Source organism: Neophocaena asiaeorientalis, unplaced genomic scaffold (assembly GCF_003031525.2).
Source record: "Neophocaena asiaeorientalis asiaeorientalis breed wild unplaced genomic scaffold, Neophocaena_asiaeorientalis_V1.1 scaffold504, whole genome shotgun sequence".
In the NCBI taxonomy this organism is placed as follows: domain Eukaryota; kingdom Metazoa; phylum Chordata; class Mammalia; order Artiodactyla; family Phocoenidae; genus Neophocaena; species Neophocaena asiaeorientalis.
Genome location: NW_020174438.1, coordinates 6,781,023 through 6,807,674, shown reverse-complemented (window position 1 = coordinate 6,807,674; position 26,652 = coordinate 6,781,023). Strand labels below are relative to the sequence as shown.

Sequence of the window (26,652 nt, the reverse complement as noted above, 5' to 3'; positions counted from 1 at the left end):
TCTGGGCCAGAAACTAAACTGAGAGTCCAACTCTGAGAAGCTGGGGGTGGTGTGTGTGTTGGGTCAGGCCTGTGATTGGACTGCAGAGTTCTCTAGGGAGGAAGAAAACAAAAGTAAAAAGGAAAGAGCTGGGGAGAGGGGAGAGGCCCACCCCGACCCCCATCCCACCCCTTTGCACACTCACCCAGGCCTGGAAGAGGGGACAGCCACTAGCCTGCAGAGGGTCCGTGTGTGTCAAAGGTCATAGCGACAGATGCTGGACCCAGGGAGACCTCTACCCCAAGTCGGCCTGCAGGGCCTCCGGAGACTGACTTGCCAACAGCTGGACTTGATCACCATCTTGCTAAGCAGGATCACGCATCTGAGGGAGTAACTAGCAGGCTTTGCTGTCTGGCTGTTTTTGGAGAATTTTTCTCAGCAGCGGCTAGAAAGCAGGAGACCACCCCCCGGACCCTTGAGCCTTCTTTGAGAAGCAACAGCAGAAGAGATTCCCACCCTGGGTGGTTCGCAGGACCATGCTGGCTCTTAGGCGAGCTTCTGCTTTCAGCGTTCTGATCCTCACGGCCTTTCTGCCCCTGCCGCAGTTCGCCCAGGACCCGGCCATGGTGCACTACATCTATCAGCGCTTTCAAGTCTTGGAGGTAGGTGGCATCTGTGCCCCTGATCTGGGGAACCTGCCTCCCGGAAGTCACTTTATCTTACCCACGCTTCGCTACCTACTGTGATGCATTTTTCCAGATAGTGAATAATAAATAGATTGCTAAATGTACACTTAATATTTTTCATAGTCTAGTGGTTTCTCCCAGACCTTGAGCAGGGCTTTCCGCTATCCTCTGATCTGGCAGGTTTTCCTCATCTGTAAAATGGGGACGATAATAGAATTTACCTCTTACGGCTATTCTGAAGATTTAATAAATTAATTCCTACTTAGAACATTGCCTGGCATGGTGGTAAATGTCTAAAATATTATTCAGTTGCTCAGTTTTTAAAATAGGAAAATTAAACATTTGGTCACGTTTTCTTCATGTTTTACTATATCAGGATGATCGCAGATTTTAGTTTTCTTTATGTCTTTTTATGGTGAGCCATTAGGTCACTGCAAAAAGTCATGATATTGGTGTCCTGAGAAGCTCTTAGCTTCTTTTGCTGAACTGAACTTGGTTTTAGAAATGAGCAGATTTCAGCAACGTTAAACAGAGAGAAAAGTGTTGGGGCCTTTTTCTCCAAGTGTTGCAGCTGCCACTTCATTAAAATTTGCAAAACCCAACATTTTTGCCGCAGGGACAGACTCCCAGGGCCAAAGGTAACCAACCCTCCGCAGTAACCTCTGACACACCCTGGCGATGACATTGGCTGTTTCATACTTCATGCCTTGCTTTTATACAAGTTAAATTTTGATAAATTATTTATCTCCTCTCAAAGACATGCTTATCTCCAATTTTCTATTTTTTCCTGAAAACTCTTCAAGTCCAAACTATTTGGTTACAGTCAGGGTAAAACAGTTCCTCAGAGCAGGCTGCACACGTTTCCTAACGTCCGGCGGCCTGAGGCCAGGAAGCCATGGATGAAATGTTCCCAGGCCAGTGGCCTCTTGCTGCTGCCTCATTTGCTGTCTCCTCAGACACCTGCTGCCCAGTCCCACCTCCTTAAATGTTCCAGAATTACTCTCAACCGTGGTCCCTCTTCATTTACCACCAACCTGCCTTGGGGGTCAGCGCCAGTCACATCCCTGCAAGCTTTCCCAATACTCGAATCTGTCTGCAGACAAGGGTATCGAGTATAGACTGATACTTTCATAGCTATGAATGTGGATTTTAAAAGATAGGGATATGAGGCTTCCCTGGTGGCGCAGTGGTTGAGAGTCCGCCTGCCGATTCAGGGGACGCGGGTTCGTGCCCCGGTCCGGGAAGATCCCACATGCCGCAGAGCGGCTGGGCCCGTGAGCCATGGCCGCTGAGCCTGCGCGTCCGGAGCCTGTGCTCCGCAACGGGAGAGGCCACAACAGTGAGGCCCGCGTACCGCAAAAACAAAAACAAACCAAAAAAATGATAGGGATATGATTTATATAGGTCTTCCCACCCCGACGTGGTAACCTGGGCGGGAAGTTGAGTCCCCAGGTGCTCCACCAGGCCAAGGCAGACACGCAGCAGCGAAGTGACGCCATCTCCACACTGAGGGATTTGTGTCAGGGGGGTAAGGAAAAAGAGGAAAGATTTAGGCAATTTCTCTCTCCTCCCTCTTTCCCTCTCATCCTTCCTGTTTCTCTCTCCCTCTCTATTTCTGTCTCTCTCTCCCTCCTTCCTTCCCTCCCTTCCTGTCACACACTCTCTCTCCCCCCACCTTTCTCTCTCTCTTTCATTCATCAATGAACAGTCTTATATCCTGCTGTTTGGAGTATAATATTTTTACAACCTTTGTGGAGAGCGTTTTGGTAAACCGCCAGATGGTCTTTAAGTCTACATGCTGTTTGACCCAGCAACCCCTCCCCCCTCCCATTTCCATCCTTCATTTATTTATCTTTCATTCAGCAAGTATTTACTGAGTACGACTCGACTGTGTGCCAGGCCCTGTGCAGGTGCTGGGGATGGAGCTCACATCTGGAAATGTATCCTCAGAAAATAACCAGAGAAATACACAAATATGTAAAGACAAAGATTTTGTTTGAATGGCAGAATGTTGAAAACTACATTAGTGTCCATTAAAAAGAGTCTAATGGAATAAATAACGGGATGTCAATTCAGTGGAATTGTGTCATTAAAATTATGGTATAGATATATATTAATTGATATTGAAATATGTTCACAATATATCAGCAAGCTAAAAATATGTTATAAAAATACATGTAGTGAAATCACATTAAATATGTTTATATATGTATGACTACATGCATGGGAAAACTTTTAAAGATTTGTACACTAAAGTGTCAATAGTCCTTTGAATTAAGGAACTGTGGGTGATTTTTATTTTCCCCCCTTTTGACTATCTGTATTTTAAAAGTCTTTTTCCTGTGAACGAGAGCTGTTGATATTACTTGGGCAAGTTAAATAACTGGCAGTAATTTGGGAATTTATTTTCTGACTGAAGCAAGGACTGCAGAAATGTACCCAAGCAACGAGAGAATACATTCAAGATTTCCGAGAGTTCTCGAAAAACATATCCGTTATGCTGGGACGATGTCAGACGTACACAAGTGAGTACAAGAGCGCGGTCCATAACCTGGCCCTGAGAGTCGAACGTGCCCAGCGGGAGATTGACTACCTGGAGTACCTGCGGGAGGCTGAGGTGTGCACAGAGTCAGAGGACAAGATGCTGGCAGAAAAGCAAGTCCAAGGAGCTGAGGAGGAGAAAAGGATCCGAACACTGCTGAATGCAAGTAAGAGAACTGCGTCTTTTATTACCCCTTCTGGGGACTTTCACCCTCAGAGACAGCTCCCACACGGGTAGGGGGTCTGACCCAGTAAGAACTGGATATGTGCTCCTGTGGGCATGTGCTGGGAGAGAAACCTTATCGGGGCACAGGTGTCCAAAGGAAAATCCATTCTCAGAAAGCAGCTTTACCTTTCCCAGAGAGTTCCTAAAGCCCCCGTAGAAGATCAGGGCTATGGTGTTAGAAGTCAGCCTAGGAAGGGCATCTCGAGACAGACCTTGGGTTGACAGAGGTGTGTGGTCCCCTGCCACGAAGAGTGGCAGGTTGATGGATTCTCCCAGTGCCCTGGGAGTAGGGAGAGGCTGCAAATGTGCCCAGAAACATCGTGAAATTGGACATTGCAACAGCCAACCCTCAGGGCCAGGAACTACAGTGAATTATTGTTGTGTATTCTGTTGGGATGATGATATATTCAAGGTATTTGTCTCCAATCTTGGGATCCATCAGAATCACTTCCAGGCCATTAAGAATAATGGTTAGGGGCTTCCCTGATGGCGCAGTGGTTGAGAGTCCGCCTGCTGATGCAGGGGACGCAGGTTCATCCCCCCGTCTGGGAAGATCCCACATGCCGCGGAGTGACTGGGCCCGTGAGCCATGGCCGCTGAGCCTGCGCGTCTGGAGCCTGTGCCCCGCAACGGGAGAGGCCACAACAGTGAGGGGCCCGCGTAACGCAAAAAAAAAAAAAAGAATAATGGTTAGGAGCTCAAATGATAATAGCAAGTATCAAGCAACAAAAACATAAATGAGAAGGAAAATTTCCATTTCATTAAAACAGTGAGGGAGACAAGTCCCCCACCTCAGAGGCTGTATTATGAGATGGTTTCATTGCAAATAGGAAAACTTTATTTATATGCTAATTATGCCTGCCCCAAATGTAAGAAATTTCATCAGGTAAATAAGACATAAGCTGAATGCCGTTATTGGGCTAAGGGTTTCACGTATCTTTCCTTTTTTTTTTTTTTTAATTTATTTATCTTTGGCTGCATTGGGCCCGCGCAGGCTTTCTCTAATTGCGGCAAGCGGCGGGTGGGGGGTTGGGGGGGCACCCCTCATTGCGGCGCGCAGGCTTCTCATTGTAGTGGCCTCTCCCGTTGCGGAGCACGGGCTCTAGGCATGTGGGCCCCAGTATTCATGGCACACGGGCTCCAGAGCGCAGGCTCAGTAGTTGTGGCGCACGGGCCCACTTGCTCGGCGACATGTGGGACCTTCCCGGAGCAGGGATTGAACCCATATCCCCTGCATTGGCAGGTGGATTCCCAACAGCTGTGCCACTAGAGAAGCCCCCTCACATATCTTTTCAGTGTAATCCTTGTAAAAACTCCGTGGGTCTTCCAAAATGAGGTGACATTTGATCTGACTTTTGAACAAAGAAGTTCAAAAGCAGAGGGCGTGTTAAGTGAGGGTGCAGCAGGTCAAAGGCAGGTAACACTTCCACATGTAGATCTGCAGTGATGGCTGAGTGGAAGCTGTGTGGGGCAGCTTGATGAGCAGAGGGCGTGTTAAGTGAGGGTGCAGCAGGTCAAAGGCAGGTAACACTTCCACATGTAGATCTGCAGTGATGGCTGAGTGGAAGCTGTGTGGGGCAAGTGAGTGCAGGGAAACAAGGCTGAAGGGTTCAGTAGCACCCAGATAATGAAAGACCTTGTGTGCTAGGCTAAGGGGGTTGAACTTGACTGAAGAAACTGTTGAGAACCATTGAACAATTTTAAGCAGGGGCATGACGTGCAGGAAGAGGACAAGACTATAGAGAGAATGCTAATCAGGGAAATACTGCAATAAATTGGTCAATAAGTGATGGTGTCTGCATGAAGTGTCAGGGAGATGGAGAAGGACAGACGGATTTCAGAGTCACTGAGAATTGGAATACACGTGGCTTTGTTTGGGACAGATAATTGAATGTGAAAAATGAGTGAGAGGGTTGAGTCCACGATGCTCCTTGGGTTTTTGGCCTAGGCCATTGGGTGGTTGGTCTGAAGTACGCTGCGAAAGGTAACCCAAGAGGCATTGTGGAACACTTACTACTTGACTGTTTTTGTTTTTGTTGTTTTTTTCGGAGCACTTATTACTCTGAGATCTTCTAGTTCATTTATTTGCTCGATGCTCATTTTCTGCCTCCCCTCCTCGAGTGTCAGCTCTATGAGAGCCTGGATCCTGCCTTTCATGTTCGATGCTGCATCCCAGTGCCTAGAATAGTGTCTATGTTCAATAAATACTTGTTGGTGAATAACTAAGGGGACGAATGAATGAATGGATAGAGGGATTGTTAGCACAGACAGAGGAGTTATTAGGTTTTGGCAGAAAAGAGAAAATCTTATCTCTGAGTCAGAAGACAGAGAAGAGGGTCCCTTATCTATATTATGAAGCACTTGGTCAAGTTGGTCAAGTGAGTGGTCTTTTCTGGCCCTGTCTTGAGATGAACCTCCTCCTTCTGAGAGGGAGCAGCTGGGGGTAAGCATGGGACGAGGGACTGGGGAAAAGGGCAAGGATGAGCCAGTGGAAAAGGAACAGCTCCCTAAAAAGCTGATGGGGAGGATTGGGTGATAAATGTAGCCTGAGCTAGAATGTGCTCTCCCCAGGGGTGAGGGAGGACCCCAAGCCTGGACGATGGTGCTGGCTTGGATCTCTGAGACACTCTAAGCCCCTCAGGCCTTGAGGTTGCCCACTTCCACTCCAGCTAGAGCTCGGCAGAGGTCCTGAGTCTGGACTTTCTGCTATTTCAACCCTTGTCCTCTGCCTCATCTCTCAGACCCTGGAGGCTTAAAATATTCCCTCTCCTAGCTCCATGGTGAGTGAAAACTCTTTCGACTTTTCAGTGATGGCTGCTTCCATGCCTGTTGCCTCGGGAGCCCTCTTTTTTTTGTTGTTTTTTGTGGTACGCGGGCCTCTCACTGTTGTGGCCTCTCCCGTTGCGGAGCACAGGCTCTGGAAGCGCAGGCTCAGCGGCCATGGCTCACGGGCCCAGCCACTCCACGGCATCTTCCCGGACCGGGGCACGAACCCGTGTCCCCTGCATCGGCGGGCGGACTCTCAACCACTGCGCCACCAGGGAATCCCGGGAGCCCTCTTTTGATGATTTGTCAGTTTATGATTCAACAAGCACTTTTTGCCTCGACTCCTGGATGGGCCCTGTGCTCACAGCAGGGACAGAGGAAGGAGTGGAACATGTCTTCATCCTGCACTGGCTTTCTTACAGCTTCTCTCGCCTCTGGCTTTGCCTCCTACTGCCGTGTGCTGTCTCATAGACCTTCCCACAACACACATAGATGTAGAATGTTTTTGCCGTTTGGCATCAATTATCAACAGCCACAAAAAACCCCTTCAAATCTCAGCCTTTTATATGAGGAAGACCCTTCAGAAAGTGGCCTGAGCTGATCTCCATCTTCTCCCATAATTTACCCACATGCAGTAGCAATTAAAACAAATAAACAAACAAATATATATATATGTATATATATTTTTCTACCCACCTTTTATGTCTCAAAAATTCTGTGGATTCTCTGTAAACACTTCTGCCCACCTCCCCAGCTCTCCCCTCCCCGCCCCACCAGACAGATTGACCCCTAATGCTCCTGGAGCACCTCACTCAATCTTCCAAGGCAGCACTAACTCTCAACCACGCATATCTGTGTGTGTTTGACTCCTCAGCCAGACCATGAATATACTGACGTCTTCATTCCTGTACTCAGAGAGCCGGGGTCAGGGCAAAATCTTCTGTGATGGCAGAGACCCCTCAGAACTTGGTTAGGGAAAGACAGACCTGTAAACAATCACAACTGCGTGATTAGTGCCCTCTGACCTATTATTTCCAGAAGTTCTGTGCCCAAGGATGGACTTTGGAATGCCAGTGTATCCCCCTTCCGTGCACTGTTTTGTATTTTACATACTGTGCCCATCCCCCATGGTTTCGGCCATGTATCTTAGTAACTATGCCTGTATTAGTTATTCTAATGCTGTGTAACAAATCACCACAGCTCTAGCAGTTTAAACTAATATACATGTATTATCTTAGAGTTTCTTTGGGTTCAGGCGTCCAGACACAGCTTAGCTGGATGCTTCGTTCAACAGTCTTGTGAGGGTACAGTCAAGGTGTTGGCTGGGCTCCATTCTCACCTGGAGCTCAGGGTCCTCTTCCAACTTCATTGGCGTTGGCAGAATTCACCTTCCTGTGGTTGTTGGGCGGAGGCGTCAGCTTCCAGAAGCCGCTCCTCTTCACAGGCAGCTCGCAATGTGGCTACTGCTCCCTCGGGGCCAGGAGGAGAGCGCCTCTCTTTGGGATGTGCTCAGTCTCTCTTTTAAGAGTTTTTACCTGATTTAGGTCAAGCCCACCCATAATCATCTTCCTTTTGATTAACTCGAAATCAACTGATTTTGGACCTTAATTATATCTACAAAATCTCTTTAGCTTTGTCTCATCATGTAACCTAGTCAAGGAGGGCAATCATATTCACAGTCATATTGAGTGAGGCTGCAGCCCTCGCTCAAGGGGAGGAGAGTATGTAGGGCATGACCATGGGGGTGGGAACCTTAGAATTCTGCCCATCCCAGCCGGTGCTGTTACCTGTACCCACCTTCTTCCCACAAGGCTCCCATCTTCCTATCTTCTAACCTTGGTTGCTGGGACTGTGCTGGCTGTGAAACTTTCACTAGAATCCTTAAGCCTCAAGTCAGCATCCCTGTGTGGGCAAATATGGGATTATGGGCTAGGGAGGGTCACCAGAGGTCACATCAAGTGTTTCATTCATACATACATGCCATCTTAGAGAGTGTTTTCAGAAAACCTAGAGAGAGAAGATAACATAACTTCCTTGGAAAATTCAACATTGTGTCTTAGGAGATTTCCAGAAAATTCTAACATCAGTCTAAATGGTTCTCGTTTATTCTAGGAATATTTATTGAGCAACTACAAAGGGCCAGATACTGGGGATAATAGATACGGTAGAGTTGCTCTGTAATTAAGCCATTTCCTATAGAGCTGTTCTCAAGTCTTCAGCCTTTATTGAGAGATGATCCACAAATGATGTTCACGTGAGGACTGCAATTCCAGGGATGTTTGGGCTAAGGTAGAATTCTTAGAATCTTAACTCTAACACATACAGACTCTCTCTCCTCCTTTCTCTCTCACTCTCTCTCTCTCTCTCTCTCTCTCTTTCTCTGTCTCTCATGCACACAATTTAGAATGCAGTGACTGAAAGATATTTGAATACAATCTAACTTATATTTTAAACTCATTCCAAGTCTTTGGTACTATAACTGTTATAAGTAAAAAAGAAATTTTGCATTGCACTTGGCAACTTATGGCAAAGCACCACTGGCTCAGATACCCAGATTGAGAATTTATCCAACTAACAGTCTTTGGCAGATTCCACAGGCTGTATTCATGGGTGGATCAGAAGAGTGCTAACCTCTTCTTAACTTGTAAATAGCTTGTAAAGAAAAATTCTCAAGGCAGTCAGAATAAGCCATTACAGCATTATTTTACTTCCTGTTTTAGTCCCGCTCCTTTATTTGCAAGGGTGCATGCAAAGTACCTCCAGTAACCCTCTCCCTGCTGAAGTAAACAACTCATATCCTTTGTTAGATCATGTTTTAAAGGAGGAAGTCTATTGCTGCAAATTCCAATGCCTCTGGGGTCCATTCAGGTATAAATGTGTGTGCCTCATACTGAAAGCCATTAAAACCCAAACAAAATAAAAACAGGGCTTCCCTGGCGGTGCAGTGGTTGGGAGTCTGCCTGCCGATGCAGGGGACACGGGTTTGTGCCCCGGTCTGGGAAGATCCCACATGCCGCAGAACGGCTAGGCCCGTGAGCCATGGCGGCTGAGCCTGTGCGTCTGGAGCCTATGCTCTGCAATGGGAGAGGCCACGGCAGTGAGAGGCCCGCGTACAGCAAAAATTAAATTAAATTAAATTAAATTAAAATTTAAAAAAACAAACTAGCGTAAAACCCACTAGAAGCCAAATAAAACATATTTATGAGCCAACTCTCAAGGTCCATTAGTTTGCGATGAGTGGAACAAAACATTAAGAGATGTATAACTCTAAATTGCAACAGAGGTATCTCCCACAAAGGAGGGCATTGAGGGTACACACAGGTGTAAGCGCAGGAGGGTCTGAGAGTACTTGTGGGCACACACATACACACACAGAGAAGTTACTGCATTCGCGGAGCAGCAGTGCCAAAGGTATATGTACAGCTTATCCTATATGCTGCCTCTGGGACAGTGCCACAGGTCACTGTGCTGCGTTCAGAAAGGCCAGTGGACATAGTACTCTTCTGTGTATCCGGCCGGAAGACCCGTGGTCTATGAGGATACCTCCAGGACCATCACTACAGGTGTTAATAGAAGATCCCAAAGTTGTTTTAGCTGATGGCTTTGGCTCCAGGTGTAGTGAACCTCCCCATTCATTCTCTCTCTGACTCATTCATTTGTTCATTCATTCAACAAATCTCTAGCTGAATTCCATACATACGTTGGCATTGTGCCAGGCATTAGAGATGGAACATTGAATAGGATAACATTCTTGTCCTCAGAAAGCTTACAGCCAAGTGGGGAAACCTCCAAACAAACACAGAATAACAGGTAGTGTGATGCCTGTTCTGATGGAGGGTGTCACAGAAGCACAGGGGCAGGCATTCAGTAATTAAGTAAGGTCAAGGTTGCCGTGGAGATGGGGATGGGGGAGACCGTGGAATCTGGAATGTGACCCTCAAGCCAAGTTTTAATGTTGGAAAAGAATGAATTACATGGAGAACAGAGTAAAGGGCACTTCAAGCAAATAACCAGCACGTGGATGTACAAAGGCCTAATCGGGCTTAGGGTTCAGTAGACCTCAGGTGTAGGGAGGAGTGGAGAGGAGATGGAAGAACCAGACAAGACCTAGGCTCCTTTGTGCTGAGCCTCTTCGCTTTCTAGCTGTGGGGAATGAAAGTAATATGAATAACCATAGCTAATAGTTATCGAGCGCTCATTATGTACCGGGTAATCTTTAAGTATTTTCTATGTCTTGTTGGATTATATCAGCTAATTCTCACAACAAACCTATGTGACGGGTATTATAATTAACCCCCATTTTATAGATGTGGAAATCAGGGCACTGAGTGAATAAGTCATCTGTCCAAGGTCTCACTGCTAACTGACGCCAGAGGAGGGTTCAAACCAAGGCAGGCCGACTCCTACATATACTAACCTTTCCCATCGTGCTGTTTTGTGTAATAGTGGTACGCAGGGGAGTGTCCGGGCTTGGATGGAGGTTTTGAGGAAGATCATCTGGCTCCAGTGTTCAGAATGGGCTGGCAGTGGGGGAGTTTGAGTGCTCATAGCAGGGAGAGCCTGGGCCAGGCCGGCCATCTGCAGGGCTGTCACAGAGGCCCTCAGGTAGCAGCCCTCAGCTCTGAGACTGAATACCTGCGCCCAGAGGCATTATTATTGTGGGACATGCATGAAGACCATGCCAGGCCTCTTAGTTGTTATTTGATGATGATTCCTACTCACAAAACAGATTGCTTTAAATCATTCTTTCAAATCCTGTCCAAGAAGCGTCAGTTCCCCGCCTCTCTCCAACCCTTTGTTTTTAATTCCCTGCCTTTTCTTCATTTATTTTTAAATAATGAACTTCCTCTGCTTTCCCCCACTATTTTCTCAGTTAACAGAAGAGTCCCACACACACCCTCCTGTGCTAGGAATCTCAGGAGCATCCCTTTGGCCCTCATCTGATAAGCTGCTTATCTGAATGCCTCTCAAGTTTATTCTTTCCATCCACACTGCTCTCTCATCATCTCCAGTCTCGATGACTGCAGAAGACTCCTAACCGATCTTCCTTTTCCAGGGCTTCATCCTGTATTGCCACCAGGGTTATCTTGATAAAATGACTGCATCAGTGCTTATCATCTTTGATGGCAGCCACAACCTACAGGGTAAAGCAAACCCCATAGAATAACATAAAGAAAGCCCTTTACAACTGACCCCAACCTAGCTTTCTTCAAATAATTTGTTTTGTTATTCTCTCTGAAAGTAATACCTGCTGGTTAAATAAAAACCATGAATATTGTACATACTATATCTATCGTATTTACTGTTATTGTAAAAGTAGATAACAAGCCAACTGAACAGTTTTTTAAAAGTTTTCTTTAAGTTCTTTATTTTTTTATTGAAGTATAGTTGACTTACAGTGTTTCAGGTGTACAGCAAAGTGAGTCAGATATATATCTGAAAATATATATATATACTTTTTCAGATTCTTTTCCATTATAGGTTATTATGAGATATTGAATATAGTTCCCTGTGCTATACAGTAGGTCCTTGTTGTTTATCTATTTTATATATAGTCGTGTGTGCCTGTTAATCCCAAATTCCGAATTTATTCCTCCCCCCCTTTCCCCTCTGGTAACTGTAAGTTTTGAACACAGCAACTTTTAGCATTTCTCAACTTAGTCCTGTGCCACTACTGCCAGTTCCCATTCACCTGATGCTCTATGCTGTGTTGAATCTGCTATTCTGAAAACATAAAATATACTCCATGCATCTCTGCACTATTCATGCTGTGTTCCCCAAGTCTAACACAGTGCCTGGAACAGAGTAGGGATCAGTATTTTCTGACCTTGAGGAGTAGTTTCTTGGAAAGTGGAAGCAACTGTTTGGAAGCAAGGAATTCCAGTACGCCTCTTGTATCTGATATGGTATCCAATGCCCATGACAACTCTGCTAGGTAGATAGCATTATGACTTCTTTTCACATGATGAAACTGTGTCTCAGAGTTTCAAGTAGCCCAGTCTTCCTCCCACTTTCCTGCTACGCTGAAGAGTAAGCACCACCCGCTAGACACACTAGATTCATCTCCGTCTCCCTATCTACTCATAGTTCCCTTACCCGGACCCCACACGAGGTATCTGCCACAATAATGCTGCATGACAAGCCACTTTGAAAGTTAGTGGGTTAAAACAATCATTGACTATTTCTCAGGAGTCCACAGGGCAGCTGGGCAGTTCTGTTGGCCTGGACCAGGCTTAGCTATTCTCGGCAGGGCTCCCTAGTGCGTCTACAATTAGTGACACATTGCCCAGGAGATGGCTGGTTGAGGATGGCCTCAGTTGCAATGGCTTTATTCTCCTCCACATGGCATCTGATCTTGCAGGAGGCAAACCTGGGCTTGTTCTTGTGGTGGAGGCAGATGTCTGAGGGAGAGGGCACAAGCACACCAAGGTCTGGTCACTTTCACCACGTTCTTTTGGCCAAAGCAAGTTCAAGTCTGGCTCTGGAGCCCATCCTTCCATAGAACCTCTAGTAGCATCCATATGAGGCTTTTGGTGTTGCTGCTTCTGGAAAGAGGCAGCAATCATGATGTGTTTTTAGGGACTTCCCTGGCGGTCCAGTGGTTAAGACTCTGCCTTCCAATGCAGGGGGCATGGTGGGCTTGATCCCTGTTCAGGGAACTGAGATCCCACATGCCGTGTGGTGTGGCAAAGAAAAAAAAAAAAAGAAAAAGATGGGATTTTAAATATGCAAATCTCTATAGGAAAGCAGTGGATGGGGCATTAGTGTGATTGATGGTTTTGAGGGGAGACCAAAGAACCAGTGAGAGGACTGCTGCAGAGTTCAGGATGAGGTGAGCAGCTGCTATACCCACACACGTTGAGAAAAGATAGAGAGAACAGTGGGATTGATTGCACGTGAAGAATCCATGGCAACACGCAAAATGATTCTGTTTTCTAACCAGGCACATGGGAGAATGGTAATACCACACACACCTAGACATTGAGAACATTTCCATCCTTTTTAGTTTGGGTAAGAATATTACAGGAAAAAATTAACCCAATATGCAAAAAACAAAACCCAGCTTAGTCTTTAAATAAAAGTTATATAAAAGCAAGAAGTTCATAATTATAAACCTGGAATGCTTAAGGTGTTGCAATAGTTAGACAAATAATGCAAAACAGAGGCTGTTTGATCAGAAGTTCCCTGGAGGACTGCCCAGTTCCGTACTTCACTTTACATGAGTATTTACCAGCCTGGATCCTCTAGGACCACAGCTCTCAAACTTTTATCTCAGGAACCCTTTACTTTTAAAAAATTATTCAGGACCCCAAAGAGTTTTTGTTGACGTATATCTCTTAGCATCGTCATAATTAAAATAGAGAAATAGTAATATGTGCTAGAGGCTATTCTAGGACAGGATGTCCAGCAGTGAATATAACACATTGGATAAAGCCCTGCCGTCATAGGGCTTACATTCTATTGAGGGGAGTCACACAATTAATACGTTAGCAAGGAAATTTATAATATGTCAGAAAGAAGATAAATACTGTGGAAGAAAAACAAGTAAGATGAGGTTATGGAAAGCTGTCCTCTTCTGAAAGGACACATCCTGGCTATGAACTCCAACTATAGGTAATTCCAGTGGAAGCAGTGGACTCGCGCCTACTCACAGGTCTTCCCAGCTTCCACGCGCTCCGTGCTGTTGAGTGGCACCCAGCCATGCAAGTCAACAGCCATGTTTTCTTTCTCACACTCTACTGCTAATCACGAATAAAGGGAAGCTGGCGGGGCTCTGTACTGGGTGCCATGAAATACTTTTAGTGTTGGGAACCTAGAAAGACCTTTGAGGTGGATTTACTAAAGAGTTCTGTGCGACTCACCAAAACATGTAGAGCACGTATTGTATGCCAGGCCCTGTTTAAGCACTCACCCTGGGTTCTCAGCCCGTCTGCAAAGCCAAATCCTCCCATGGCTCACTGAGTACCACTTCATATAAGCTGGTCTTCCTGCCTTCCTGCTATCCAACGCCCCAGGCATTCAGACAGTGAAATGGCACCTGCTAATGTCCACACATACTTCTTGTTATTTGAATCTGTTTGATTTCCAAGTTGGCCTAGCGTGAGTTGGGGTAGCAACAGACTAATACTGCATTACCTGAATCTAATTGATTCCTGAGTTTGAACAGTAAGCGTTTGAATAGTGAGGGAGATGTGTACTGTGTCTCAGGCACTGTGGATAAAAAGACAAGGCACAGCTTCTGTCTTAAGTGCTTGCAAGGAAGCAAAGTGAATGGGCGATTCCAATTCATCCTGAAAACTGCCACAGAAGAGGGACGCACAGAATGCTTTAGGTACACAAGAAGGAGCAACTAGCTGCTATGCAAGAGTCAGAGACTTTTGTTTTGAAGGACAAGAGATGTATCCTAAGTTAGTGAAGATGAGCTAAGGAAAAGTAGGGGCAAAGTTTAAAACTTGTGAGAGGCCATGGCAAGTTCAGTGACTAGTAACTAGTCCATTGTGGTGGGCAAATGACAAAAGAGGTCAGATGAAGGACCTTGGGTACCATGCTGACATATCAGAAATATATCCTGTGAGGGGCTTCCCTGGTGGCGCAGTGGTTGAGAATCCGCCTGCCAATGCAGGGGACACGGGTTCGATCCCTGGTCCGGGCAGATCCCACATGCTGCGGAGCAACTAAGCCCATGCGCCACAACTACTGAGCCTGTGCTCTAGAGCCTGTGAGCCACAACTGCTGAGCCCGTGTGCCGCAATTACCGAAGCCCGCACCCCTAGAGCCTGTGCTCCACAACGAGAGAAGACACCGCAATGAGAAGCCTGTGCACTGCAATGAAGAGTAGACCCTGCTCACCGCAACTAGAGAAAGCCCGCACGCAGCAACGAAGACCCAACACAGCTAAAAATAAATAAATAAATGTATTAAATAAAAAAAAAGAAATATATCCTGTGGGCAAAAAGCATAAATGCCCCTAGTTTCCAGAACACTTAAGCCCACATTGACAATTTTATTGTGATAGCTTGAAGCTTCATAATTGACTACTCGTCTGAGAGCTGTCATCTTTGACATCCCCATGTACCTGTCACTTCAGAGGTATTGACAAATGTTTATTAACATGAATACAATTCAGATGGTTGAAGAAATCAAGATTTATAACAGAGAATTTCAAGAAGCAGTCAAAATATGCATGGCTTTACAGAAATTCTCTTCTTTTCAGTGAATTCATCACTTTTCTTCCCAGTTAAATCTGACCTTCCTTCCCTGTTGCTGTCTCATGCATTCTATCACCCCCAACTGTTGTAGGAAAATGGGGCGTGAGAGGATGGTCACGTCTGAGGTCTTGGGCAAGTCCATGGGACAGGCCGCCAAGTGAGGTTCCTTGGCTTCACCACAGGGAAGAATTCAAGAGTGAGCCATAGTAAAGTGAAAGCAGGTGTATTGAGAAATACACATTCCATAGAGAGAATGTGGTCTGTCTGAGAAGGTGAGTGCAGCCCTGAAATATGAGGTGGTTAGTTTTTACAGGCTGGGTAATTTCATAGGCTAATGAATGGGAGGATTTTTCCAATTATTTGGGGGAATGGTTGGAGATTTCCAGGAATTGGGCCATCACCCACCTTTTGGTCTTTTATGGTCGGCCTCAGAACTGTCATGGTGCCTGTGGGTGTCATTTAACATATGCTAATGTAGTACAATGAGCGTATAATGGGGCTCAAGGCCTACTGGACATTGAATCTTCTGCCATCTTGAGCCTAGTTGGGTCTAACTAGTTTTTGTTGTATCCTCAGTGTCATACTTTTAAAGGTTGTGCCCTCCCCCCTTCCCTTCTGTCTCAAAACCTTGAGTCTAGTTTATCACTCCACTCCCACAACTGAATCAGTTACCTGACCTCTCTTTTTCTGTTTTTTGAGTCTATGCCCATTTTTTCATTCCCATCACCATTTAGATTTTTCTCGTCTGGATTGTACTTACAGACTCTCCACCTGTCTCCCTCTATCCCCTCTCCCCCACCTCTACCCCCCGCTCCCCGTTCATTCTCTACTAATATGCAGACCACTGTTTTTAAAACATAACTCTGATTGCGTCATTCCCCTATGGAGGGACGAGTCTCAGCAAGTCTGGAGAGTAATCCTATTAAATAAGGGGGAAAATATTTAAAAGATTCAAATAAATGATATTTATATATGAATTCACTCTGAGGCCTTGGGCCAAATTCTATCCTAATTGCTTGTCTGCAAGTCTGCCTAAGGGCTAAACCACTGATTTTCATTCTCTGGTTTGTACAATGTCAGTGTCTCTGTTAAATAATTTGCATCTTGGCTGGACTCAAAAGTTTTCAATTTGTTTCCTATCCTTCCTCAATCTTTTACTCCTGTTAATTATCTCCCCTCAAGAGAAGCACAGCAGGGAGTTTTAACTTACCCTTTTACTCAGACACTGTGAGTATATTTTCCCCAAATTCCAAAAGAGGAGGAATTTATAAAAATTACAGAATATCCACCTGAATAAACTGTACGACATCCAGGCTAACCCCCTCGTTCTGCAGCTGGAAAAGCTAAGGCTTGATTGACAAGGAACTTTCAGGGAGTCACAGAGGGAGGCAGAGATGGAGCTCGGACCGCTCAGGTCTCTGACTCCCAGTCCCAGGTTCTGGCTACAAAGGGATAGGAGAAGCCAAAGGGACCTCACGGGGTTGGAAATTCTGTGTTCCCCCCCGGACTGTGTTTCCCTGATCAAAACCATCTAACACTCTTGTTTTGCTATTTCTTCAAGGATTCTGCATTAGAAAAGAGGAGTAGAAGGAGAAAGAAGAATGTTTGTATTAATTTCTCCTGTATTTTAAATGAACATTTTCTCACTGATGAGACATTGAATGCCTTGTTCTTAGCCATAGTTTCTCGTAGCTGGGCTGCAAGCCTGCTAACTTTCTTCCCAGGAGGATGGGCAGCCTGAGAGCTTCCCAGTCAGGACAGATATCTTAGCACCCTGTGAACAGGCCCCAGGGAGTCCATTATCCTCATCTCTCCCTCTCTAGGCACACCCAGGCTCACCCCTTCCCACCATGTGCACACACCCATCCACCATGTTCCTGGGGCTGGCTGGGGGTGTCCTGGATGGCCCTGCCTTCCAGCTCAGATGAGTTCAGAGGCCCTCAGCTAGATGATCTATCCAGGTAACTTATCCAAACTTTTTTTTTTTTTAAACTTGGAAAATGGAGATTAAAATATCTACCACTTAGGCTTATTATAAGACGCAGATAAATTAATGCAAATAAGTACCTATCACAGTACCAAGCATATTATATGTATTTGTATGTATTTATTCATTTCTTGAGATTTTGGGCTCGTTCCTCAATAGGGAACAGCTTCTGAGCTTCTCTTGTGGCCCTTGGGACCCCCACTCTTTCCCATTAAATGTATCTGTGATCACGTACAAGCTTAAATCCTTGTTCATTCATCCTCTGTGATCACCAGAGTATGTGGGAAGAGCAGAGCATTCACATGAGACAGATTCGGCTGGTGAGACTGAGAAAAGGCATACCGAGCCCTAGCAGAGATGGATCTCGGTAAGCAGGGCAGTCCACTCTTCTCTTTTCTGCACCACAGCCCATAGCCCCCGAAGCTCAGCATGGAGGGGGATCCTTCTGTGAGCTGCTCCTGAAATGCAGATGAGGGACCTTGAATGCCGTGCGGAGATATTTGAAACTAATTCTAAGGTTCCCAGCTGGCCCAGGCTCCTCTGCCTTCCCTAGGGGTTTGGCTTCTATAACCCAGGCCAACCAGAATGAAGCTGACCCAGAGGCCACAGGGAAGCAATCCCCCAGTCTGGCAAAGCGGGTCAGTAGGGTAACATGGTGGCAAATGATGGCCGAGAGATTTCCATAATGATGTCAAAAACTCAGCCGCTGTACACCGGTGCCGAATCAAATCGTGGGGACAGAGTTCTGGGTGAAGTAGAAAAGAATAGGGTTATTGCTTTGCCAGGTGAAGGGACATGGTGGACTCATGCCCTGAAAAACTGTGTGTCCTAACGCGAGGAGTTTTATACCAGTGGTTCAAGGGTGGGGCTGCTGATAAGGATCAGGGTGTGTGCAGGGCCTGCACTCCTTTAATCTGGCCTCAAGTGGTCTCCTGATGAGCTTCTCAGGGTTATCAAACTGTGACCTTCTCTTGAATGAAGAATGTAACATCTTCCATTTGTTGGGGGTTTTAGTTCTGCAGAAGAGCTCAAAGATACTGTTATGTGTATCCCTTGAGGTGGAACCAGGACCCTGCCCCGAGGCTGCACTATTGTTTCTTGCCTGCTCCTCCCTTGTCTCTGAGTCCCCTCCCTTCCCTGATTAGCAGCTGTTAAGTATCTGGCCTTTGGAACTCAGGGAAGGTCCTGGAGGCTGGAGTCTATTCCCTACAAACAAGAAACGGGGGACACAGAAAGACTTCCGTGCCCAGGAGCCCCGCAGGGTCCTGCTCATTTCAATAGCTTGCCCCAAAGTCTGGCCCTGGCCATGGTGTGGGCCAGGCAAGGCCTCTGGGAGCAGCCACTGATGACATGACTGCTGAAAGGACTGATTTCCCAGGACTTGGCTCTCCCCAGCCCCACTCCTGCCCTATGTTTCCTTGGTAACAATGTTGTGTCACATCTTTAAATGAAATAATGCATTTGAAAATATCATAAAAGCTTTAAGGTGCTTTACAAATTATTATTACTTAAGACAGATCTGTGATCAGAACTCTGGATGTGCAGCACCATTTAAACCCTAGAAAAACATCTGCTTGATGTCTTTCTTTGTCTATTTCTTTGTCTATTTTCCTTATTAATTCAATAGATATTTATTGAACCACAGAGCTCTCAGTAAGGCAGTAGAGTACAACAGTAAACAGGAAGACAAAGGCCCTGCTTTTGTGGAGCTTATAGTCTGATGGGGGAGAAGGACAATACACTAGTAAGTAAAACAGATAACATAATTACAGAACATGGTAAGTGATATAAAGAGAATAAGAGAAATGCTGCAGTAGATCATTTTAAATTTAGATACAGTGGTCGAAGGTAGTCTCTTAAGGAGATAAGATTGAAACTGAGCTTCGAAGGACGAGTAGGAGCAGACCATGGGAGGATCAAGGAAGAGAACACTCCAGGCAGAAAGAATTGCAAGTGCAAGAGTCCTGAGGCAGAAGCAAACTTGACAGCTCCCAGAACAGCAAGAAAGCCAATGTAATCAGTGCAGTGAGGCAAGATTGTGGGGCAGGGTTGGGGAGAAAGCGGAGGATCAAGTCCCAGAGACAGGGAGGGGCCAAACGAGGTAGGTGCTTTAAGCCAAATTAGGATTTTATTCCAAGAGTGGTGGGAAAAAAGGGTTAGCAGGTCGGTCACATAATTCATGTTTTTAAACAGATCACTCCTACTGCCTTGTGGAGAACATTCTATAGCAAAGCAAGAGTAAAATCAGAGAGACAAACTAGGGACTATTGTAGTAGTCCAGGCAAAAGGTGAGGATTCACGGCGTGCAGGGGAAGAGGAGGCGGAGGGAGTGGGAAGAGGAGGATATATAAATATACTGAGCATTTTAATTTAAGTATAACTCATAAGTTAAAGGTAAGTTTACTACCAGAACTTGCTAGTGTGGGGAGGTGGAAGGAAATGAATCAAGAATGACTGCTAGAGAAGAAATTTGATTGACGGTTCTTGCTTGAAAATTTAAGTATAACTCATAAGTTAAAGGTAAGTTTACTACCAGAACTTGCTAGTGTGGGGAGGTGGAAGGAAATGAATCAAGAATGACTGCTAGAGAAGAAATTTGATTGACGGTTCTTGCTTGAAAGGGGAAGAAGAAGGAGGAAGTTTGGGGGATAAACGCAAGAGTTCTGCTTTGGACAGGTGAAGTTTGAAGACAGCCAATGAGGAACACTGACTAGATGAATGAGTTTGGGGCTAAGTAGACATCCAGATAGGACGTCATCCCAGGTACAAGTTTGGATTTCATCCTTATTCAGAACTCACGTGCTCTTCAGAGCCATGGGAAAGAATGAAGTGAGCTGGAAAGTGATCATAGATAGAGAAATGAAAAGGTCTGAGGATAGAACACTTAAAGATGGATGATGATAAGGAACCAGCCATGAATTCCCAGATTAAAACGATCCAGAACGATAGGACAAACAAAAGCAGGGGTGTTCCAGAATCACGAGGAGAAAGAGTTTCAGGGAGAGGTAGCAATCAGGTAACCAAAGCTTACTGAGAAGTTGATTAGGATGAAGACTGAGAACTGACCCTTAGATTTTACAACATGGTGGTTGTTGGTGACCTTGACAAAAACTGGTCCAGTGGAGTGGGGCAGGGGAACTTAGACTTGTGGAGAGCTGGAGCTGATTAGAGTGGCTTAAGGGATAATTGGAGGTGAGAAACGTCCTCTCTCAAGGAGTTTTGTTATGAAGTGGAATAGAAAAATGGGGCCGTACTGGATTCTAGCATGATCTCACAGCCTGCTTGTTTACAGAGGGGAACGATCCAGTTGGGAGGAAGAGACTATTGAGCAGGAGAGGGGGAGATAATTTCAGGTGCTAAGTCCTTGACTCGGTGAGAGGGATGAGATCCACTGCAAAAGTAAAGAGAGCAGGAGGGGCGCAGAGAGTATGGGATCGGGCGCAACTGGTTAATAGATTGGGTGGTTGGAAACTCATTCATTCAGCAAATACTGGCCTGCTGTGTGCCAGATGCTATCCTAGGGGCAAGACATACAGCAGTGAATGAAACAGATAAGGCAAAGCTCATGCCCTCGTGGAGTTTATACTCTATTGAGGGGAGTTGAGCAATAAATATGTTAACAGATGAATTTATAATATGTGAGATAGAAGGTAAGCGCTATGGAGAACAGTGAGCTAGGGTAAGGGGGATATGGAGAGCTGGAGGACGGGCCACCATTTTTAATAGGGTGGTCAGAGAAGACCTTTATGGTCAGGAGAAGACATTTGGGAGCAGACCTAAAGGGAGCGAGGGAGGAAGTCTAGTAGATATCTTCAGGAAGATGGTTCCAAGCAGAGGGAACAAATGTGCCAAATTCCTGAGGCAGGAGCGTGCTTGGCATAATTTGAGGAACCGCAGGGAGGCCAGTGTAGCTGCACAAAATGATCAGAGTAGGGGAGTTGCGGGAGACAAGGCAGGGAAGCAGTGGGCAGACAGTCCCAGATGGCCCGGAAGGTAGAGATGTGAGCTTTTATTCTGAGTCAGATGGGAAGTCCCTGGTGAGTTTTGAGCAGACATGTGACATGATCTGACTTAATTTTTCAAAGATGCTTCGGCCGCTGTGAGGAATGGCCTCTGGGGTCAAGGATAGAAGTTTGGCCACCGCGTAGAAGGCTATTGCAGTAATCCACACCAGCGATGATGTTGTTCTCCTATTGCTTCTGTTTTCTCAGTGAAATCAGAGGCAAGATCTGCCTAGGCGAGTGAGGAGGGCATGAGGGACCCTTGAGGAGAGAAGAGAAGCTGTGATCATTGTGGGTGGTGAATTGATTAAGGAACTGTGGTAGGATTGCTACCCAAACAGCTGGCAGTCACAAGCAGTTTGCCAAATGCTTACTGACCTCAACCTCTGGGACTTCTCTGGCTGTGCATGTTTATTTGTTTGTTTTAATCGAAGTATAATTGATTTACAGTGTTGTGCCAGTCTCTGCTGTCCAGCAAAGTGACTCAGTTTTACACATATAGACATTCTTTATTTAATATTCTTTTCCATTACGGTTTATCCCAGGAGACTGGATATAGTTCCCTGTGCTGTGGCTGTGCATCCTTCTTCCTCGTGTCCACTTTCTCTCCCATCATCCTGCTTCTTGTCCTCTGACTCTAGTCGGCCTCCAGTTGGCCTGGAGAACCCACGCATTTATTGAGGACAAAATGACAACCCACTGGCCCTTCTAGCTTCTGATATCAAAGCTGTTAGAAGGATTTGAGGGAGACTCTCAGCGTGCGCAGTTCTTCTTGAGAGACTGTTATACACCCAACTATCACTCCACCACCTTACCCTACAGCAGTCAGTGAGGGAGGCCCAGAGAGTTCCCATGCTTTTATTAAGACTCCGCTCTCCTACCTGCGATACAGATTTGAGGGAGACGCACAAGGTTCTTCATGCTTCTAGTAAGGCCACCACTCCCTGCCTCTGTGACACTGCTCACCACTGCTCACTGCCCTAACAGGGCAGCCCCAACAAGCAGCTCATAATTAAAACTGATGACCCACTTTTCCTAAAATGATGAGTAGCTCTCATCTCATCTTGACCCACATCCCACTTTAACTTGGTCACCATGACAATTCCAAGACTCTAAGGTCTTCTTGAAGATAGCATATGTAAGGGCCATGTGGAAATGGCTTATACCACTTCTGTCTACATCCCATTAGAGAGGATATAGGTCAATGGGTGCAGCTTACGTACAAAGGAGACTGCGAACGTGTGACTAAGGAAGAGGAAAATGAAACGGCATTTGATGAACACAGACATTGTCTCTGGGGTGACACAAAGATCAAGGGGGAAGACATTTTCTCCCCCCTTGATCTTTACTGATCAATACTGCCGTGCTACAGAAAGGTCAGGTAAGATACGGAAATAAAAGGTCTGAATTTTCAGTTAGGAAGTCCCTGGTCACATTTTAAAAGGTTGTTTCTGTGAAGTTATGGTGAAGTGAAAGAATGGGAGGTGAAGAAATGGATGCAGAGAGTATAAACTATTCTGTAGGAGAGTCTAGTTCTATAAAATTATAGAAAGGGTGAAGTAAGTAGAAAAGAGTGCCTAACTGTGGGAGAATTGATGTTTCCAAGCTAATAAAATAGTAGTGAAGGAGAAATCTGAGATAATAGAAAGGGGATCATTCATGGAGGAAATCTAGAAGAAGCCAGGAAAGGATGAGATGGGTGCAGATGGAAGTATTAGTCTTACACAGGAGGAATGACATGGCTTCTTTTAAGATGTGTGGGAGGGGGGCTTCCCTGGTGGCGCAGTGGTTAAGAATCCGCCTGCCAATGCAGGGGACGGGTTCAAGCCCTGGTCCGTCAAGATCCCATATGCTGTGGAGCAACTAAGCCCGTGTGCCACAGCTACTGAGCCCACGAGCCACAAGTACTGAGGCCCGTGTGCCACAACTACTGAAGCCCACGCGCCTAGAGCCTGTGCTCCGCAACAAGAGAAGCCACCGCAATGAGAAGCCTGCACACCGCAACGAAAGAGTAGCTCCCACTCATTGCAACTAGAGAAAGCCCGCGTGCAGCAGCAAAGACCCAACGCAGCCAAAAAAAAAAAAAAAAAAAGATATGTGGGAGGGTAGAAAGGGCAGGAGTTGAAGAAAAGTCTATAAGTGAGGAACAGGAAGTGGAGGGAGTTCACATCTAATGGTATTTATTTTTGCAAAGGAGTTATTATGAGGCACTGATGAGCTAGTTTTGGGGCAGGAGGCAGGATTTAAGATAGGTGCCATGTGGAAGATGGGCTGAGCACAGAGAGTATATAGTACAGTAGTTAGGGCTCAGCTGAGGTTGGAGATCCCTTAGTGTAATGACACCAATATGCACCATTTTGAGTTTTTCTCCACCAACACACAACTCTCAAGGGCAGGCAGAACTTTGAACTGATCCAGGATCAGGGTCAAAGAAGGAAGGGTTTTTGTTTTTGGGGGATTTTTAATTAATTAATTAGGCTGTGTTGGGTCGTAGTTGCAGCATGCAGGACCTTCGTTGTGGCATTGCTTGCAGCGCGAGGGCTCTTTGTTGTGGCACGCCGGCTTCTCTCTAGTTGTGGCAGAGAGCGCGCAGGCTCTCTGGTTGTGGCACACGGGTTTAGTTGCCCCGTGGCATGTGGGACTAGGGATCGACCCCGCGTCCCCTGCATTGGAAGGCGGATTCTTAACCACTGGACCACCAGGAAAGTCCCAAGGAAGGGTTTTTGCATGAAGCTGAGAGAGTAATAGTCTAAGTAGCTGTGAGGAGCTAGAAAAATGTAGGCCCCTTCTTTTTACTTCATCTTCTTCCACCTAGTTTAGACCTTTATCATCCTGTTTGGATTATAGAAATACCCTCCGAATTGGTTTCCCTGATTTTAGTCTCTTCTCCCTGTATCCATCGTACACATGGCTGCCAGCTTAATTAATCTTATAGAACAACCTTGACCATGTTTCAGTCTTGCTCAAAAACTTCAGTAGCTCCCTACCTCCCTACAGAATTAAATGCATGTTCCTTAGCTCCACCCTCAAGGTTCCAGGCACGGAGCTGGTTTCAATTTACTGCTTTGTTTTATGCATCTAGTTTTATACACATAGTATTTGGCTGGTATTGGGTGAAACTCTATACTACTTTACTAACACTAATCTTGGAGGACTTTCCCCAATGTGGTTTTGTTAACTGTTGGGAAGTTTTTCCCACCCATCTCAGAATGTCCTTCAAGGTGTCTTTCAAGGGCTAATTCAAATGCAGATTCTCTCCTGTGTCACATGATATGTCTCTTCTTTGTCCTCCTTTTTGAAAAAAATTCATTTTAAGCTTTATATTCTAGATAGTCATGTACCTGTTAAGCCAGGACCGTGCCTAATTTATCACTGCACCGCAGTCCATTGTAGCCCCAGTTCATAACACCTAGCTCAGTATCTTGCTTTTTGTAGGTATCCAAAGTCAGCTGACTAAAGGCACGCGTGCATTCGTGAATAAATGAGTGAAGGCATGAGTAGAACCCTTATAATGGTCTAGTAGGGCTAAGAACCAGAATCCTTCACTAGAAGGTCATCTCCTCAAGGTGTAGGGTTGATATTATAATTTTTATCTTTAGTACTTAGCACTGTTCTGGGAGAGTACTGTAAACTAAGTAAACGGCAGATGCCCAGTAAAATCTTGGCAAACAATTGAATTAGGTGGTTCCATACCCTAGCCATTCTCAGTGTGTCAACCTCAAGTGCTCTAGAGAGTGAACAGGGCCTCTGACACAGCAAATAGTTGGTTATATCCTGATTTGATTATCGTGACTAATGCTCTTATAACTGGACGGCAACTCACTTAACAGAGACCCAATTATTCATTAAAGTCCTTGATTCATTGAATCCTACAATCAGTTATGATTGATCTCTGTGTGATAATTTTATTCTAGACACTGGAGGAAAAAAAAAAGCAATCTGTGAGAAAAGCAGACATCTCGTGTTTATAAAGTAACCTTCCCCTTTTCTCCTGTTTGGCCAGGCTGTGACAACATGCTGATAGGCATAAAGTCTCTGAAAATAGTGAAGAAGACAATGGACACAGATGGCTCTTGGATGAAAGATGCTGTCAGAGACTCTCCAAAAGTTTATCTCTTAATTGGATCCAGAAACAACACTGTCTGGGAATTTGCCAGCATACGGGCATTCATGGAAGATAGCACCAAGCCAGCCCCCCGGAAGCTGATCCTAACACATTCCTGGCAGGGGACAGGCCAAGTGATCTACAAAGGTTTCCTATTTTTTCACAGCCAAGGAACTCCCAATGAGATCATCAAATATAACCTGCAGAAGAGGACCGTGGAAGATCGAATGCTGCTCTTGGGAGGGGCAGGCAGAGCCCTGGCCTACCCACGCTCCCCCTCGACATACATTGACCTGGCTGCGGATGAGCACGGGCTCTGGGCCATCCACTCAGGGCCAAGCATCCACGGCCATTTGGTTCTCACGAAAATTGAGCCTGACACACTGGGAGTGGAACACTCATGGGACACTCCATGCAGAAGCCAGGATGCTGAAGCCTCATTCCTCTTGTGTGGCGTCCTCTACGTGGTCTACAGTTCTGGTGGCCTCGGCCCGCATCGCATCACTTGTGTCTATGATCCGCTGGGCGCTGTCATTGAGGAGGATCTGCCCAACGTGTTCTTCCCCAGGCGGTCAAGGAGTCACTCCATGATCCATTACAACCCTAGAGATAAGCAGCTCTATGCCTGGAATGATGGAAACCAGATCATTTACAAACTCCAGACAAAGAGAAAGCAGCCTCTGCAGTGATGCGTTGCAGCCATGAGGGAGAGCGCCAGGGATGCTGCTCTCCAGGAGACGGAAGCCACAGCCCCTTTGCAATACAGAATCCCTCTTCGCACACAGGGATAGGGGCTGGAAGTGGGAATGCGCACGCGTCCTTTTCCAGATGGTCCTGCCTCCAGTATCTTGCAAGAGCATAGATGAGAGTCTGTCATTCAGGAATTTTCAACAACTTCCATTACCCATCCAAACCTCCTGGAGCTCAGGGCCTTCCACATTCCGATCCAGTTTACTTCCAGCCTTTTCTTTTACTAGCATTTACTCTAACTCTCCCCGCCCCCGCCCCCCAGCCATTAGAAATGTAAGCCACCCCTAATACTCCTGGCTTCTCTCCCCTCTGGCCTTTGCTCAAATCTCTTTCCTCTTTCACAAATGCCTACTGATATTCTTCCATTATTCACTGCCCAAATAAAGTACTATTTCTTATTGA

General features: G+C 45.9%; 1 protein-coding gene across 1 annotated transcript; it reads left to right on the top strand.

Moving 5' to 3' along the window:
* On the top strand, positions 1-26,652 carry OLFML1 (olfactomedin like 1). The gene is made up of 3 exons (XM_024756947.1): positions 1-641; positions 3,085-3,373; positions 25,399-26,652. The coding sequence occupies exons 1-3, from the start codon at positions 516-518 to the stop codon at positions 26,187-26,189; spliced, it is 1,206 nt and encodes a 401-aa protein (XP_024612715.1). The 5' UTR covers positions 1-515; the 3' UTR covers positions 26,190-26,652.

What these genes read in the sequence shown, in the direction of transcription:
- OLFML1 (XM_024756947.1), top strand. Translation starts at nt 516, where the DNA reads ATGCTGGCTCTTAGGCGAGCTTCTGCTTTCAGCGTTCTGATCCTCACG. An exon ending in AGCGCTTTCAAGTCTTGGAG is followed by an intron (nt 642 to 3,084) that starts GTAGGTGGCATC and finishes TTCTGACTGAAG; the next exon opens with CAAGGACTGCAGAAATGTAC. An exon ending in CCGAACACTGCTGAATGCAA is followed by an intron (nt 3,374 to 25,398) that starts GTAAGAGAACTG and finishes CTGTTTGGCCAG; the next exon opens with GCTGTGACAACATGCTGATA.